This window comes from Salvia miltiorrhiza, chromosome 8, assembly GCF_028751815.1.
Source record: "Salvia miltiorrhiza cultivar Shanhuang (shh) chromosome 8, IMPLAD_Smil_shh, whole genome shotgun sequence".
Lineage (NCBI taxonomy): Eukaryota > Viridiplantae > Streptophyta > Magnoliopsida > Lamiales > Lamiaceae > Salvia > Salvia miltiorrhiza.
The window spans coordinates 12,467,400-12,485,108 of NC_080394.1; the positions used below are offsets into that span (position 1 = coordinate 12,467,400).

Below are 17,709 nucleotides of genomic sequence, written 5' to 3' on the forward strand. Positions count from 1 at the left end.
GAATACATTGATTAAATGCACTACATTACTATTCACAAATACGAAGCCAACTAACACATTTCAAGTGTTTGAACAAAAATTGGAATCAAACGAGCAATGAAATATGTCATAGATTTAATAATAAATTAAAGCAATCGAACCATGTTGATTCAAATACGAATTACCTTGTTGGAAAGACATGATTCTTTTCTAGGGCACACCTCCAATCTAAATCAATTGGTTTGAGACTCAAGATTACCTCCAATCTCCAATCTAAATCAATTAGACACTCATGGCTAGAGGCTCGTGCTGATAACATCAATCTAAATCAATTAGACACTCTAAATCAATTAGACACTCATGGTTAGAGGCTCGTGCTGATAACATGTTGAAAGTAGAGAGAAAAGTAGAAGTAAAGAGAATGACATAGAGAGAGCGTAGAGAGAATAATCTGCAGGAGCGTCTCATTATGAGGACTAAATGCCTCTATTTATAGGAGATACAAAGCTAGGGTTAGGGTTTAGGGTTAAGTCATTTAATAGGAAAATATATATTTTATACTATATATTTACAACAGAATTGCTCACAATTAAAAGTGCGGAAAGATGCTCAGTAGATTTATTTCGTATTTCTCTACTTGAAGCTCTCCTCCCTCCCCGTTTCACTTCGACTCCACCTCGCCGCCGTGTTTGGGAAAAGTAGGCTAAAATCTCGATTTCAACTCAAGGTGATTATTTTCTATTAACTTTCAGCTCTTTCAAAAGATCGTTACCAGTAATCTGGATTTGTTGAATGCGAATTTTGAGTAGACATGGTGTTTAGTGTGATTGCAGCTTATAATGAATTGAATGACCGCAAATAGTATGTAAATCTCTGAGGAAAATTCCCGACTACTTTGTGCTGTAACTTTTGAGAACGATCAAATGGAAGTAATTATGTAGATTAGGGTAGCGCGGAGATTTAATTGGAATTACTAGAAAAGTAATAATGGAATAACTATTGTATGCTGAAATCTTTTGACCGTGGGAGTGATTTCATTTATTCAGAGATGAGTTGGGATAAAAATTTAGTATAACGATGAAATTTCTGGACGCTGTTAGTGATGAATAGGAGCATTTGCTTCGAGTTCAATTACCATGAAGTGCTGATGAGTATGAAACCTAGATTGTCTGAGTTTTCAAATGCCTAAGTTTGGGGGTGTAATGTGGATGAATATGATCTAGTGAGATCTTAAGAAACTAAAAGATGAGGTGTGGTGAAATTGGCTTTAGAAGCTTTGATTGAGTGAGCTAGTGGCCATAAACGCTAAGCATGAATGTCTTTCGTTGGTTGAAACTGGAGTCATGAACCTGAGCCTGATCAGAAATCATCTACGACTTCCTTACCCAAATATGCCAAACATCTGGTTGGTTGATCTTTTTTTTGCGATCCAGTTGCACTCAGTAGTTTATTATTTGCCTTTGCGTGGTTGAGGTATATTTGAATCTGTTTGCATAATTGATAACAAAGCACTGTTTCTTTTTCTTGTCATCTCTTGAGAATTATGTTCCTTTTGCTGATTCCGTAGAGAAATTAATTTTGTCTTTCTTCAGGTTATCACATTTTCAAAACTGTTTTTGTGGAACCAAAATAGGTGATTTTAGGTTCTAGAGAAATTGCCTAACTGTCAATTAAATGTGTGTGTGTGTGCATTTTGGTTTTAAGTCCCACCTCTTCAGTGTCATTTGTTTACTAAATGGAACCTTTTCAGGCTTGCTTGATATAAACTAATGTTTGTTTTAGTAAAAAACCTCGCCAAGTTCTTGGCTAATGAACCATTCACATCTCACCACAGGTGACTGAACCTTGTCGTTGCTTCGACTACTGGGCAATACTGACTCAAAGTAGCATTCTAGTGCAGAGCTAAGATCACTTTGATTTTTGTTATGGTGGTTAGAGCTTGAGGTGGGGTAAGCATCTAAAAGAAAGAATGTCTGTACCCACTCCCTATTGATTTGCCCCACGAGTGTTTTGGTGTAATTAAACAATTCCATGTTTGTAATACTAAATGATTCTCTTTCGTCTTGCCTTGAAAATGTAATAGCTGTACTGTAATTGACTGCTTTATCTTCTTGTCCACATTGAGCATTCTATACACGCTAGATGATCTTGTGGAAGATTACTAACATTCTTTAGTCTTCAGATCAATAGGATGGCCAGGGCTGAAGGTGATATCAAAGAACCGATGAATGAGCAAGCCATTGCAAATATATATGCTTCAATGAGGAATGAAATCAACCAAATCTATTCCAAGATCACCGAGCTGGAAATGGAGGTCAGCGAGCACTCCCTCGTGATCAACGCCATAAAACCACTTGATCCATCAAGGCGATGCTACCGGATGATTGGAGGTGTTCTTGTTGAGAGAACAATCAGAGAAGTTCTGCCAGCTGTGCAGAGAAATAAGGAGGGTATTGAAGAGGTAATTGCTCGGCTCAACGAAGCATCCGAGAAGAAGAAAAAGGATCTAGCCGAATTCGAGGCCAAGTACAAAATCAGAATCCGAAAGGGCGATGGTGAAATGAAGGATGAAAGTAAGAAGGAAGGGAATGCACAGGGCGTCCTCGTTGGCCCTGCCGGTTCTAATTAATAGCAGGTGAAGGTTATATGTTTTTGTATCATCCTTTTTCCTTTTGTATCTATTGTGGTACTGCACGTTAGGAATCTTGAAGCTTTTCCTGGGTTAGGACATGACAACTTTGAACTGATTGGAACTTTTGAGTTGATCAAATTTTCTGGTGTTTTGAACTTTGTGAATGAATCATCATGTTCACGGTATCTTTTTTCGTCAGGTTGTTTCCAAGATTTATCAGTTCATCTTCATCTGTTGTGCTATTGTATCTCACTTGTCAAATAAATGTTGCATGCTGTAAAAACCAAGAAAATGAGAAATTTTACTCCTTTTACCTTGAATGATTGCATAAAGAATTTGCATCAAGGGTAAGGGTAAAATTAAAAGCTCGACATCATTGTTCTACATAATTGTGAAATAAGACATTTATTAGAAAAGTCAAGTTTTATTTTCAAATACTGTAGGATATTTTTTTAAAGATGGATGGAATATATCGTAGCATTAGGCTACCCTGTGTGTATTCATTGTTCATGGTTTACGAATTTCTTTTTCCAAATAATGAAAATATTGGACATGTCCGAATTTGATGGTAGGAAAATTTGAGTATATTATAGTCTGCATTGCGTTTATTATACATATTCAACCACGTCTCATTGTGTTTAGTAGGAAAAAGATTTAAAAGTCTTGTCAAATTGAAGTCTTAAATAATACTCCCTCCGTCCCAAACGAAATGGCATATTTCTTTTCGGCACGGAGATTAAGAAAGGTGTATAAAGTAGATAAAGTGGGTTGGTGAAAATTATTTAAATATTAAGTATAGAGAGAGAGTGTATTGCCAAAAAAGGAAACACGACATTTCATTTGGGATAGCTCAAAAAGGAAAACAGGACATTTTCTTTGGGACGGAGGGAGTACTACTCCTTAAACACATCTGATTGCGCTTAGTATATATTCCAGCACATCAATTACTGATTGCGAATGTAATAAGTTGACAAATTCTGGTAGAAGTTGGGAAAAACAAGTACTCCCTCCGTCCACCAATCAACTACCCATTTGCCTCTAAAATTTTGTCCACCAATTAACTACCTACTCTGCTTTTTGGACATATATACCCTCCCTTACTTTTTAAATTACTACACTTTACCAATTGAACCCACCACACTCTACCATTACTTGTCTACTTAATCCAATTTTGATGTTAATTAAATGGAGTAGGATATTTTAAATTTTCAGTTTATTTATGCCCTGAAAATTTTATTTCCAATTTATTTATTTTCGTAATTTTCAGTATATTTATTTATTTATTTATTTTCGAATTTTCAGTTTATTTATTTTCTAAAAAATTTATTTTCCAGTTTTCAGTTGATTTATTTATTTATTTTCTGAAAATTTTAATTCCAGTTTATTTATTTTTCAATTTTCAGTTTATTTATTCATTTATTTATTTCCAGTTTATTTATTTTCTAAATTTTCAGTTTATTTATTTTCGAATTTTCAGTTTATTTATTTATTTCCAGTTTATTTATTTTTCCGTTATCAGTTTATTTATTTATTTATTTTCTGAAAATTTTAATTCCAGTTTATTTATTTTCTGAATTTTCAGTTTATTTATTTTAAAATATTCAGTTTATTTATTTATTCTTCAGTTTTCAGTTTATTTATTTATTTATCTTCTAAAAAATTTAATTCCAGTCTATTTATTCATTTATTTATTTCTAGTTTATTTATTTTTTATTTATTTTCAAATTTTCAGTTTATTTATTTATTTATTTCTAGTTTATTTATTTTCGAAGTTTTAGTTTATTTATTTATTTAATTCCATTTTATTTATTTTTTGAATTTTCAGTTTATTTATTTATTTATTTTCGAATTTTCAGTTTATTTCTTTATTTCCAATTTATTTATTTTCGAATTTTCAGTTTATTTCTTTATTTCCAATTTATTTATTTTCTGAATTTTCAGTTTATTAATTTATTTTCGAACTTTTAGTTTATTTATTTTCTAAAAAAATAAATTTTTAGATTTTAATTAATTTATATATTTATTTTTGAATTTTCAGTTTATTTATTTATTTAATTCCAGTTTATTTATTTTTTATTTATTTTCAAATTTTCAGTTTATTTATTTATTTATTTCCAATTTATTTATTTTCAAATTTTAAGTTTATTTATTTATTTTCTGAATTTTCAGTTTATTTATTTATTTTCAAATTTTCAGTTTATTTATTTATTTAATTCCATTTTATTTATTTCCTTAATTTTCAGTTTATTTATTAATTTCCGGTTTATTTATTTTCAGAATTTTCAGTTTATTTATCTATTTTCGAACTTTAAGTTTATTTATTTTCTAAAAATAATAATTTTTTAGATTTTAATTTATTTATTTATTTTCGAATTTTCAGTTTATTTATTTATTTAATTCCAGTTTATTTATTTTCTGAATTTTCAGTTTATTTATTTTCAAATTTTTAGTTTATTTATTTATTTATTTATTTCCAGTTTATTTACTTTCTGAATTTTCAGTTTATTTATTTATTTTTGAACTTTAAGTTTATTTATTTTCTAAAAAAATTATTTTCCAGTTTTTAATTTATTTATTTTCGAAATTTCAGTTTATTAATTTCCAGTTTATTTATTTTCTGAATTTTCAGTTTATTTATTTATTTATTTTCGAATTTTCAGTTTATTTATTTTTCAGTTTTCAGTTTATTTAATTAAAGAGTAAAAAAGGAAAGAAAGAAATAGTTTATAAAAAATAAGGAACACTTTAATAAGTCAAGGCATTAAAATAATGTTCTAATGAAAGATTAGTAAAAGTAATCAAAATATATTAACACTACCCTTTTAGTCATTTACATCACTTTTACACCACCTTTTTCAGCTTTCTTAGTTTTCGTGCCGACCATCAAATGGGTAGTTGATTGGTGGACGGAGGGAGTATTAACAAAAACAAAATGAAGTAAACGATGAGCATTAACATTGAATGGTGAAGCAGCGGCGCCAAAGAAACGATAAGTGCGTACACCTACAATACCAACCGCAACGAAAAATTAAAAACTAAAAAGAATATGTCATCAGCCAAAGAAATCCTGCACCCCTTTTCCGGCAAAAATGGTATCGGAAATCTCAGCCAAAACGGCATTGACAGTGAGCAAAACGACGCTGGAGCCAGCGATGACCCCGAGCACCACCCCCGTCGTCCCCAAAACTTTATTGAAAGCAGGCCACTCGATTTCCCTTATTTCCTCAACCACTCCGCTCACGAATCCCGTCTCCTTTTCCTCTCTCTCCTTCATCGCCTGCTTTATCTCCTTCCCCAATTCCCTCATTTCCTTGCTCTCTTCCTCCGCGCCGGCGCTGTTTTCGTCCTCGGCGGAGGCTTTTGGGATGCTGGTGAACTTGGACGCAATCTGTGGGAATTTGGACAAGATTGCTCGGCGTTCTGCTAGGGTGCTGATTGAACGCCTGGATTTGGGGAAGGTGATGGTGGTGGAGGCCAAGGGTGGGAATTGGGCGATTGAAACTGCCATTGCCATTGCCAATCCAAGATACTGTATTTTAAAATTACCAAAATATTTAGATATTTATTCGGACAGTTCCCACTCCATTCGTTTCGCTGCTCATTCATTTGTTTTCACTAGAGTTTTTAGAATAGGCTACTTTTGGGCTCGATATTGTAGAATTTGGGCTTCTACTATTTTGGCCCAATCTATCGGACGTGGCTCTTCCTTATTTCTTCAAATCCATTTTCCTATTTTCCAAACAAAAAGATCATATTAGTCGGCTCCAAATTTATATTTTAATGGCATGTCTTGTAATTTTATTGATATTTATAACCACAAATATACGTAATTGGATATGAATTTGCATTCCAATCTTGATCTCTTTTTGCAATAGTGCTTGCTAATAATGTATGAGTGGATTGGCTTAAATATCTCAAATTATTCCAATCCACAATGATCTTTTAAAAAATATTTATTAAATAAATTAATGCTTGCTGGATTGAAAATATACAGTGAAATTGATGCTGGAGTAACGCATACTCTCACATATTTGTTCACGCATAAAACAACAAAAATGGCTGAAATTAAAAAAGAAAAGAAAAAAAAAGGAAAAAAAAAAGGGAAGAAGAAGAAGAGAGATTATACATAATAGTAGTATGTAATTAGGGATGGCAGTGGATCTTGGACCTGGTCCAGATCCGTGGATCCAGATCCGTTTTTATGGATCTGGATCTCAATTTTTTGGACCCGACGGATCTGGATCTCAGTTTTGAAAACGGATCTGGATCTGGATCTTGAAATTTTAGATCCGGATCCGACCCAGATCCGACCCGTGGATCCGTTTTATTTTATATATATATATATATATTATATTTTATATTTAGTTTACTAATAATATTAACTAAATTAAAAATAATAAATAAATTATATTCAAAAGAATAAAAACTAAAAGTAATTAGATAAAAGTATTTTGTGTTATATTTTTCATGATGGAAATTAGATGTTGTTGATTTTGTGAATTTTTTTTAATTTAATTTAAAAATAGTAGATCCATGGATCTGGACCCGTGGACCCGCGGATCTGACGGATCTGGATCTGGATCCAAAATTTTCAGATCCACGGATCTGGATCTGGATCTGGATCTAGTATATGAAAACGGATCTGGATCTGGTATTGGCCAGACCCGGTCCAGATTCGGCCCGTTGCCATCCCTATATGTAATACTCCTTCCATCCCCTAAATAATTTCCTAATTTTCTTTTTGGGGCTGTTCCTGAAAGAATTTTTCTTTCTATTTTTGGACTACATCCACCACTAATAATACTCCATTTACCCTTACTTTTCACATTTTCATCACTCTCAATACCCTATTTATCCTTGTTTTTCACCTTTTTATTTTCGTCTTAAAACCTGTGTCCCTCCCTCCTATGAAGTTATTTTGGGGACGAAGGGAGTACGATATATATATATATATATATATATATATATATATATATATATATATATATATATATACATATGATTAGAGTTGTCTTGAATCAACAAAGTTCAAGAAAAAAAATTAGCATTTTCATGTCATATGTATGTGGGTATATATGATCAGTACTGCAATTGAAGATTTGGGGGGGGGGGGGGGGAGCAAATCCTACTTATATTTGTAAATCTTCAAAGTACATATGAAATAACTTTAATATATAGTGGAGATATCATAGGTAAATCAAATTTATACACCAATGTTAGTTTATAGGTATAGGTTATTAATAAGCACAAAGGGAAACAATCCATCCTAGTTTTAACTCATCAATCTAAGAATAATGTACAAGAAAACTAAGCATTCAACACAATTACTGGATTAAATCTAGGAGAGTACATTAATATATGACTCCGTTTAATCACTCAAAAGAATTATGATAAGAAGCAGATTATCCATCCGGTTTACTCAAGAAAAATAAGCATTCAACACAGGCTCATGCTAATCTCTCCAGCAAATTAATTAAACACTTATCCTGTCAAAGTAAACTCAGAGGCCTAAATGTAATTAACTAACAAATTAAACAGCTAGTCTTTTTAAGCAGTAAATTAGTTCCAATAGATATGTATAGCACAAGCTCACTCATTAATTTGCTATACGTACTTTCACAATATCAACATGCACTTAATTAATTAGCTTTTGGTCTTGCATTGTATCGATAATACAAACTAATTAAATTTTAGTGATCAAGGACCTAATTTAATGAGAGAGAGAGAGAGAGAGAGCTTGCATTACATACCAAGCTAGATGGAAAGGATTGAAGATATATATATATATATAGAATGAAATAGATGCTGCACTAACACATTTTCTATATGTAATTCGTGCTAATGAAGCAACCAAAAATGGTTGGAAAGATTAAAAAACAAAAGATTTTACTAATTAAGGACACAAATTAAATTTCACTTCAAGAAATAAGTACATAAATAGACTTCAACCACAATAACCAACACCCAAACCATATCTGATTGAAAAATTCACTATTTAGACTAAAAGGGTTTGGTTTGTAAATGAATCAATCACTGATCAACTATAAATCAAACAAATGTGTATATTTATATATATCTAAACCTAAAATTAATCAAGAATTCATTCAAATGCCTCAGCAACAAAAACTTAAATAAAAATAAAGTTATTCTACATATTTATATATATATATATCAACTCACATTTCTGCAATCTTTTCCACCAAATTTGATCACAATAATCGACCGAGACGAAGCTCTAAATCGACTTCTTCTTCGTCTTCATCTTCAACGTGCATCAGACTCCGAGGCCCATCAATATGATCCGGCAAATTATCAGGCCTCCAAACAGGAAAGAAACAGTACTCGTAATTTCCCGTTTGGAGGCCAGGGTTTGGTGGGGGCATGTAAACTTGACAGTTGACATGCCGCCCAGCATAACCGGAGCTGAAGCTCTGTATGACTTCTTGATTCTTCTTCTTCTTCTTGGCCTTGTCCTTCCTGTGAATGTTCATGTGGCCGCCTAGGGCTTGCGCGTTTGTGAATCCGCGCTTGCAGAAGGCGCAGTCGTATGACCTGCCGCTGCTGGGCTGCTTGTTCTGATCATTTTCTGCACTCGATGACTCGATTTTTTCTTGCTCCATTTTCAGCTGGAGACTTGCCGTGAATGGAAGCTAGTCTTCTTAGGGTTGAAAATATGAATTGTTATTGTTAGGGTTTGAGAGAGAGAGGGATGGGATGGGACCTTGTCTCTTTGTCTCTTGTTGTATTAAATAAAAATCAGATACATCTCTTTTACTGTGTGTTTTCTGGCTTAATCTTTATTATCTGGCCGGCTTCTCTTAATTTCTTGGGTGATTTTTTTATATATGTAATGTGTGTGTTTGAAAGAAAATCGACTCATATAGATTTTATATTTTTTTCCCTTGCTTAGAATTGAAATGATTTTACAGTTAATATTAAAAACTTTGATCAATGGTTAAATGCTGGTGATATATATATATATATGAACTACAAATTTCTATCTTGTTAATAGTTTCTCCTAATGTTTTTCTATTATGTGTTACGTCTCACTCTTAATTAGACGAGGCACTCTATTTCAATGTAAATAAACATAATATATATCATTAAATATATAACATTAATTTGATCGAATGATACTGCTCATTGTGCTCAAATAGCTAATATTTATATTGAAGTATATACTATATGTCAAGTAAAAAAATAGTATATTAAATGTAACAAGTTAAGGTTATATGTATATATGTTGCGGAAAACATGAATTTCACTTTTATTATTAAAAAATAATTAGGTGAAATTATTTTCATGATCAGTTGGGTTAAATATTAAACTAGCCACAACATCATGAACATAAAAGAATTAGGAAATTCTTCCTATTGTTTTTGATCTGAAATTCTTCTTAAGAATTAATAGACGTAAACTTATAAGAAATTAAGAATATTAAATGGCATATATATAAACATATGTCTTGTTATGCGTTATATATGTTTAGCTTCATACAAACAAACAGACGGCCAAATTACGCGGTTATGGAAGCTAACAGTCTCTCTATTTAATTTCTTGACCATTTCTAGTTAACTAACTAACTATAATAAAAAAGAAATGCGATAAAAGACGGCAAATTTTCATTTTTTTTCCTGCAAATAAATAAATAAATTCAAGTTTGGTGTTTTTTTTGGACAAAATAACAATGAAAACAACGTAACTGGCTTTCTTGATACTGCCACCACTGATAATTTATGACTTTTTCCTTAATGAGTACTACGTAAAATCAGAATTAACCGTGTCCTTAATTTGAATCGTAATTTAAATGAATATATTACTTTCCTAGCTAATAGGTGAAACAAACAATTAAAGAAGAAAATCAAATGTTGAAATAGCTAGCTAGCCAGAATTGGTGAAGCTTAAATTCTAGGTTGTTATAAATTTAGCTGGATTGATTTAATTCCAGCTCAAGTCAGTCACGAGTCTAGCTAGGATTTTCACTAAGAAAATTATGCACAATATTTGACACGGTTATTAAGAAAAAAAAATAATTAAAGGATAAATTAAAGTAATAGAAAGTGGTGAAGCTCGTAACTTTTTTGTGAGAGAATGTAGTTTTTTTTTTTTTTTTTGAAATAGGCAGTTATCAATTGGATAGACGAAAAATGAAAGTGAGTCATTATTAATAAATTAGAGGAAATATTATATATCGATTTCTCTTACATCATTATTTTATTACGTTAAAGTATATTGATGGCCTTCATTGCAGGAAGTGTTTCTCCAATTGCAATTTCAAAAAAAAAAATCTGAAAAAATAACCGATGTGTTGTGCAGATCAATATCAAAAAAAATCTAAGAAGGCTCTACGTACGTATATATGAAGTGTTGGAGGCTTCAACCACTACAAAAAAACATTTGATTACCGGCGGCGTTTGCCGTCGGTAATGGCGAGGCGGCCGCCGGAAATTGAACTACCGGCGGCGTTTTCCGCCGGTAACACAATTACCGGCGGTAGGTCCCGCCGTTATATTTCGTCGGTGAACGGCGGAGACCTGCCTGCACATTACCGGGGGCAATACGCCGCCGGTAATTACCGGCGGCGATTTTGCCGCCGGTAATATTCACCGGACGGCGGCGGTGAATCCTGCCGGAGATTATTTCATTACCGGCGGTAAAATGCCGCCGCTAATTACCGGCGGTAAGTTTGCCGCCGGTAATTTCGCCGGTATTCCGGCGCTTTTTTGTAGTGAACTTCAAATATATACATATAATCAATTATAAAATTCATTGGGGTTCTTGTATGAGATCATAAATGGGAAATCAACGAGATAATATATGATAGATATAATGAAGGAAATTTATAATGAGCGATGTGTGTTTGTGCAGATTAATTAATTCATACGATATATATATATATTAGTAACTAATTCTGATATTAAGATATCGTATATTTCTACGACAATTTATTTTTGTTTGTTTTGTGTGTAATTCCTCTAGCCAGCTATAGCATGTCAAGAACATTTGTTATTTTCGTTTCATTTTTAGCCGATTAAACAATTCTTCCATTAATATAGCTAATAATAATAATGACAATGATGCGCAACTTAATTGACAAGACGTTCTCTCCAATAATAGATAGGGGTTATAAGCTTCGAGAAAATATAAAATTATTATTGATTCACTTTTAAAAAAATTAAGAATTATTTTAATTTATATACCAACGAAATTCATTTTGTTACAAGGATCCAGCTCAAGCGCTTTATTTTGATGCAATGAATATGGCTTTACCTAAATAATCGACCCATTTGGAGGCCATATGATATTTTTTTCTCATTTTATCACTGCTTCATTGGAAATGACATCATTTTATTTATTGAACAGGTATATATATATATATATATATATATATATATATATAATTAATGTGGTGGCTTCTAACTGGAGGCATGCATGCCTTAATTTATTTTATTTTAAACTATCGATTCTTTTCTACTTCTTTTCGAGATACAGCTATCCATTCATATTAGTCAAATGATAACTTTGAGAGTGGAACTCAATTTTCTTTTAGCTATCATGCAATCGCTATTTATAATTTCAATTTGGATCCCTCCAAAATGAGTTCAATTTGGATCGGTTGACATGGAATTGATTGCAAATTAATCATGTTTATCATATTTAAGGCATTCAAATTGAATCAAAGTGGTAAAACCGGTGATAGAATCTTGTCTTATCAATTGGAATATATGGCTAAAACAATATACTAATTTTTGTTCATGAAAATCCACTTAAAGAGATTTCATAAATAAAAATAGATAGATTTTTAAAATTTCAACGTCTTACGTAAGTTGTGCTAGTAATTTGACTTTTCCTAATTCAGCCTCGCTGTTATATCATTTTATGATAATGCTTTCTTTATATAATTATGTATCGAGTTCTTCCCTTTATCTTACCCTCTTTTGCTACATTCTACTCTCTCGGTCTACAAAAAATAGTTTCATTTTGTTATTTTGAATTGTTCATAAAAATTAATCTCTTTTCATTTTCAAAAACTATCTATCACATGGTGGACCATATTTTCCACTCACAATAAAATTAATTATCATTATTACCATTACCTTTTAAGTGAGACCATTTCTCTACTCACAATTAACTAAACTATTTTAATTCAAACACGTATCATTTCCTTGTAGAATTATTTTATGTGGACGGAGGGAATAATTTTCATGCAAACCACAAACATTCGTGAATGCTGATAGATTTCGGCTGTGGGTAAAATTGTGCATGGGAATAAAGTAGACCCAAATTCTTCTCTAAGCCCAAAGAGCATTTGGGCCGCAGCGATGGCAGAGGCCCATTAAGAATTTATACATGACAATTATCCCATCAAAGAAGAAGAGAAGATAAATGACAATATTTTAATTTCTTTTGAACCAATTAATGGCAATATTATAAAAAAAAAAACATTAAATACTTTAATCAAGTATTAATCAATAACTAGAACAACTGATTCGGTGATTCCTTATCTCAAGTTTAGGAGATCTATCACATGGTAATTGACTTGATTAAACTATAAGGGCTAATGGTAATAATTTTAATTTTTGTCATGGAAGAAAGTTAATTACAAAAAAAGGGTTAATTTGGTATAAATTCATCAACTTTCGCCGATTTTAAATTTAGACACGAGCTTTGAAATCTTCCTGACCATACTCAACCTTTGCACCCATTTTAATTTTTGGCCCGTCAAAATTTTTCGGCCAAATACGTGGTACTACTGATCCGACGTGTGCATTTGTCATCTGACCTGTATAGTGACAATAATGACACGGATTTTTTTTAATAAGAAACAACCTCGTTTTGGGGGGAAAAATTCCTAGAAACGTTGTCGTCCTGTAGCATTTCGTTCATTTCCAAATTAGGGCTGCGAAAAAAACTGAAACTTGAATAAATCGTCGAGGAAGGTTAAAGATAGCAGATAGGTAAGTCAAATTTGCAATTGTATGAAATTTAATGAATTTAATGTGTGAATAAGTTGATTTAGCTTTGTCTTTTCTTCTATTGTTAATTTTGCAGTTCGTTTAGAATGTTTATACAACATGGTGGGTGATTTCATGAAATTGACACTGGGGATGAACAGTATTATGGGGGGGGAGGGGAAATTGAGTGTTGTAGTGGGTTAGATACCGATTTCTTTGGCTACTTCGATTTAATTGATGAAGTTAAAAAGTTAGGATATGAGTCATGGGAACGTATTTGGTGTAAGGAGGTGGATTCAAATTCTTTTAGCTTAGTTGAGGACGACAATGATGTTCTTGTTATGTTAGGTCATCTGACTCCAACTCGTGGACATATTAGAGTACATGTTGAAGGTGGTAAGAAACCTGCATTAACAATTGGAGAGGGTAATATGGTTGTTGGAGAAGAAACTGCTCATAACTTGGATGCAACTCATGAAGCTAGCCCTGAGGTGCAGCGGCCTACAAAGAAGTCTAAGGGTAAGGAGAAAGTAACTGATAATGTTAAGGGTAAGGATAAAGATAAGGTGGTAGAGACTGTGAGGAAGACTGTCAATGAAAAGTTAGGGAGAAATTTAGTGATAAACACACTGAGAAGGTTACTAAGAAGGTGAGTGAAAGCATAGATGAACTAATGACTGAAAAGAAGGTTAATGAAAATGATAGTGAGAAGGTTAGTGAGAGGCAAGTTGATAGAGTCACTGAAAGTGAGAGGGTCCAACTGTCGAATCAGGTCAATGAGGAAGAAAATGATGATGATTATGCTCCTAGAGATGGGGAGGAAACTGAAGATAGCTTAAGTGATAGAGAGTTAGCTGATGAGGATGAGGAATACATTTCAAGCCGTAGGGATATTAGAATTGACAGAGATACCTTTAAAGATATTGGAAGATGCATTGCCGAGGTAAATGATGATGAGGTATGGATGACCAAGGTATAGCTATATCTGAGTATGAGGACAGTACAGATGGAAATTGCCCCTATGAAACTGATGAAGAGTTTGATGGTGTAAGAAACAGGGTGAGTAAGGTTACTTATGATCCAAGATGTGATCATAAAAGATTGGAACTTGAACTAGGAATGAGATTTGTGAGTGGGAACAGTGCATGGATGCTTTGACAACCAAAGCAATTTGTGAGGGATGGAATCTGCATTTTAGTAGGGTGGGTAGGGAAAGATGTGAGGAGCCATGCAATCGGAGGTGCTATGGCAGTGTGGTGCAGGGTGAGTGAACTTTTGTGATCAAATATCTTTCATCAGACCCTCATACATGTAGAAGAAGAATGGATAACTTACTAGTGAGTTCAAAGTGGATAGCAAGGTATGATTTGAATGCCTTTAGGATGAGGCAGAATTTTACAATTGATGATTTGAGGGCTGATATTTGTGAGAGATATGGCATAGAACCAAAGGCAAACAGATTGTACAAAGCAAAATCAATTGCTTTGGAGACATTAAGGGGTTTAGTGACTGCTCATTATGCCAAATTGAGGAGTTACTTGGCTGAGATGATGGCCAGTGATCCAGAGGGGAAATTTGAGCTATTATGCAATGAAGGAGCTATCTTTAGAGGGTTATACATTGGTTTCAGCTCATTGATGAAAGGGTTCAAAGCTGGACGTAGACCAATAATAGGACTAGATGGATCTTTTTTGAAAACACATCTAGGTGGGATTTTGCTTTGCGCTATAAGTAAAGATGGTAATAATCAGATGTATCCATTGTCATGGGTTGTTGTGGAGGTGGAGAATGAAGAAAATTGGAAATGGTTCATTGAAAGACTGTTGGAGCAGTTGGGGACAAAACAAGGTGGAGGTTACACCTTCATTTCTGACCAACAAAAGGTGAGATTTGATTAAAGCTTTTACCACTTATGATTTCACTATCATATTTGATAATTTTATCTAACATATTTTATATGTAGGGACTGACAAAAACATTGGCAAATCTAGCACCTATGTTTGAGCATAGGAATTGTGCTAGACATGCTTATGCAAACTGGAACAAAAAACACAAGAGTATTCATTTGAAGAACATGTTTTGGAGCTGTGTAAGAACCACATATGTGGAGGAGTGGCAGATGGCAGTTGATGAAATGAGAAAGGTGAATAAGCAAGCCTATCTTGACTTCATGGAGAGAGAACCAGCCAAATTCTGTAAGGTTTTCATTAGTACCCAATGCAAATGCTATATGGTTGATAATAACATAAGTGAAACTTTTAATGGGTATATTGTTAGGTCTAGAGGAAAGCATGTTATTACTATGTGTGAGGAAATTAGATGCTCTGTGATGGAGAGACAGTATAAGAAACTTAGTGAGGTTTCTTTTGTCAATGATACTTTATGCTTTAGGATTAGGAAGACAGTAGAGGAGTTGAAGTTTAAGTGTAGGTATTGTGAGGTTCATCCTGCTGTTGGTGGCTTATATAAGGTTCATCTTTATGATGATAAGTTCATTGTTAGTCTTGAGGAAAATGTGTGTAGTTGTAGATCATGGGAGTTAAGTGGGATCTCATGTCTTCATGCTACTGCTGCAATCATGTACATGAAACAACAAGTGGAGGAATATGTGCATGATTATTACATCATTGAGAGGTATAATAAAGCTTATGAGCATGGAATCACATCTTTAAGAGGTGAGAAAATGTGGCCTCATGCAGAAGGTTAGGTGGTTAAGCCACCTGCATTTTCAAAGAGGACAGGAAGGTCCAAAAAGAGGGGGCTAGAGAACATAACGAGAAACACCCCACCAATCCAAGCAAATTGAGAAGATTTGGACTTGCAAGAATTGTTGGCAGAAGGGACATAACATAAGAGGTTGCAAGAATGAAAAATGTGATCCACCTGTTAAAGAGAAGGTAATATGATGATTGTTGTATTATACATTCCATTGTATCAATTAACATGAGTATACCACTGAATCAATTTGATTTCAATGTAGAGGAGAAGAGGTAGACCATCCAAAGCTCCCTCAAAGGCTGCATCCAAAGCTGCCTCAGATGTTGCATCCAGCCAAGTGGTTGGAACAGAGTCTAACACTCTCACAAATGCACCTATGGCACCTAATCCTCGAGCTCCCACATCACTACCACTGCAAGTTAAGAAAACAATTGCAAAGGAGAGATCTCTTGCTAAGAAAGGAATAGGCACCTTGGTGAAAGAATCTGGAAACATCTATGTTAAGGTATGAGTCACATTACAATAAATTGTCATCTTCTAAACTAGTGTAAACCAAAATCTCATGGCTTACTATTCTCAGGCTTCTAGCAACCAACGAGGGGCAAAATTCATCAATCCAAGGACAAATCTGATAAGCCAAACACTCAAGAAAGTACAAATAATGGGGTGTACGTAATTGATGTGGAGGAATCTGTGTAATAGACATTAGTGAAGGATTTGTATCTTAATGTTGGTTTCAAAACTGGATTTGTGTTGTTAATTTCATTGCTACTTGTGTTGTTTTATGCTGTAATTGGTACTTGATGTTGCAACTGAACTATTTATGAATTGAAGTTGAAGTTTGATGGTACAAGAAGTGTTGTTGCTTTCATTACTACTTCCACATACCAAATTCAGCAAAGCATACGTTCATTGAAAATTGATGCAAATTAGTACAAAATGATACAATTCCTACATACTACCAGTTCCATAAACAAGCAAGGTTATCCAACAACTCTAAGCCACTAACACAATAAGGAGAATCAAAATTAACATAGCTATTGCCACCATCTTCTCCATCCACCAACACTTTACTTTCCAGGCAGCCAACTCCTCTTCCAATTCGTGGTGCAAAACAATGATATTTTCAGCTTTGTCCCAAGCATCTTCCTCAGAATCTCTGTACTCTTTACACAAGCAAGTTTGGATCCGGAGTTGCTCGCGGGCTTCATCCCTTTCTCTTTTCAATTTAGTAGGGGTGAGCAAAACCGATCCGGAACCAAATAATCCAACCGAACCGTTGATATTTGGTCGGTTTGGTTCGGTTTTGAACTATTTTGGTTTTGGATCAATTCTACTTTTGAAAAAATTCGGATCGGTTTTGTATTTAAAAAATTAGGATGAAACCAAACCGACCGAAGTTTTTTAATATAATAATTTATATAT

The 17,709-nt window shown here is 33.3% G+C and overlaps 4 protein-coding genes and 1 long non-coding RNA gene across 6 annotated transcripts; 2 read left to right on the plus strand and 3 right to left on the minus strand.

Annotated features, from left to right (window-relative positions):
- The first annotated feature begins 543 nt into the window (after positions 1–543).
- Positions 544–2,796, plus strand: LOC131001077 (prefoldin subunit 2-like). Of its 2 annotated transcripts, none has more exons than XM_057927271.1 (2): positions 544–706; positions 1,814–2,796. In XM_057927271.1, exon 2 carries the CDS (start codon positions 2,171–2,173, stop codon positions 2,606–2,608), a length of 438 nt encoding a protein of 145 aa, XP_057783254.1. In that variant the 5' UTR covers positions 544–706; positions 1,814–2,170; the 3' UTR covers positions 2,609–2,796. The 2 variants fall into 2 exon arrangements, with proteins under 2 accessions (XP_057783254.1, XP_057783253.1); XM_057927270.1 differs by having other exon boundaries at positions 2,162–2,796.
- On the minus strand, positions 2,161–3,616 carry LOC131001078 (uncharacterized). Its single transcript, XR_009093854.1, has 2 exons — positions 3,509–3,616; positions 2,161–3,304 (listed from the first exon to the last, which is right to left on the minus strand). It is a non-coding gene; the product is annotated as an uncharacterized LOC131001078 (long non-coding RNA).
- A 1,928-nt stretch (positions 3,617–5,544) lies between these two features.
- LOC131001080 (preprotein translocase subunit SECE1) lies at positions 5,545–6,459 on the minus strand. Its single transcript, XM_057927272.1, has one exon. It carries the CDS (start codon positions 6,123–6,125, stop codon positions 5,664–5,666), a length of 462 nt encoding a protein of 153 aa, XP_057783255.1. The 5' UTR covers positions 6,126–6,459; the 3' UTR covers positions 5,545–5,663.
- A 2,166-nt stretch (positions 6,460–8,625) lies between these two features.
- Positions 8,626–9,326, minus strand: LOC131001081 (zinc finger protein 6-like). Its single transcript, XM_057927273.1, has one exon. The coding sequence runs from the start codon at positions 9,229–9,231 to the stop codon at positions 8,821–8,823; it is 411 nt and encodes a 136-aa protein (XP_057783256.1). The 5' UTR covers positions 9,232–9,326; the 3' UTR covers positions 8,626–8,820.
- Positions 9,327–14,239: 4,913 nt separating this feature from the next.
- Positions 14,240–16,273, plus strand: LOC130998088 (uncharacterized). The gene is made up of 4 exons (XM_057923521.1): positions 14,240–14,524; positions 14,709–14,829; positions 14,923–15,449; positions 15,530–16,273. Exons 1-4 carry the CDS (start codon positions 14,240–14,242, stop codon positions 16,271–16,273), a joined length of 1,677 nt encoding a protein of 558 aa, XP_057779504.1.
- The last annotated feature ends 1,436 nt before the right edge of the window (positions 16,274–17,709 follow it).

Bases quoted from the DNA above. Each gene is read 5' to 3' on its own strand.
- LOC131001081 (XM_057927273.1), bottom strand. From the start codon at position 9,231: ATGGAGCAAGAAAAAATCGAGTCATCGAGTGCAGAAAATGATCAGAAC.
- LOC130998088 (XM_057923521.1), top strand. From the start codon at position 14,240: ATGACTGAAAAGAAGGTTAATGAAAATGATAGTGAGAAGGTTAGTGAG. The intron at 14,525-14,708 runs GTATGGATGACC...GAGTGGGAACAG, and splicing joins CCGAGGTAAATGATGATGAG to TGCATGGATGCTTTGACAAC. The intron at 14,830-14,922 runs GTGAGTGAACTT...CAAAGTGGATAG, and splicing joins CTATGGCAGTGTGGTGCAGG to CAAGGTATGATTTGAATGCC.
- LOC131001077 (XM_057927271.1), top strand. From the start codon at position 2,171: ATGGCCAGGGCTGAAGGTGATATCAAAGAACCGATGAATGAGCAAGCC.
- LOC131001080 (XM_057927272.1), bottom strand. From the start codon at position 6,125: ATGGCAATGGCAGTTTCAATCGCCCAATTCCCACCCTTGGCCTCCACC.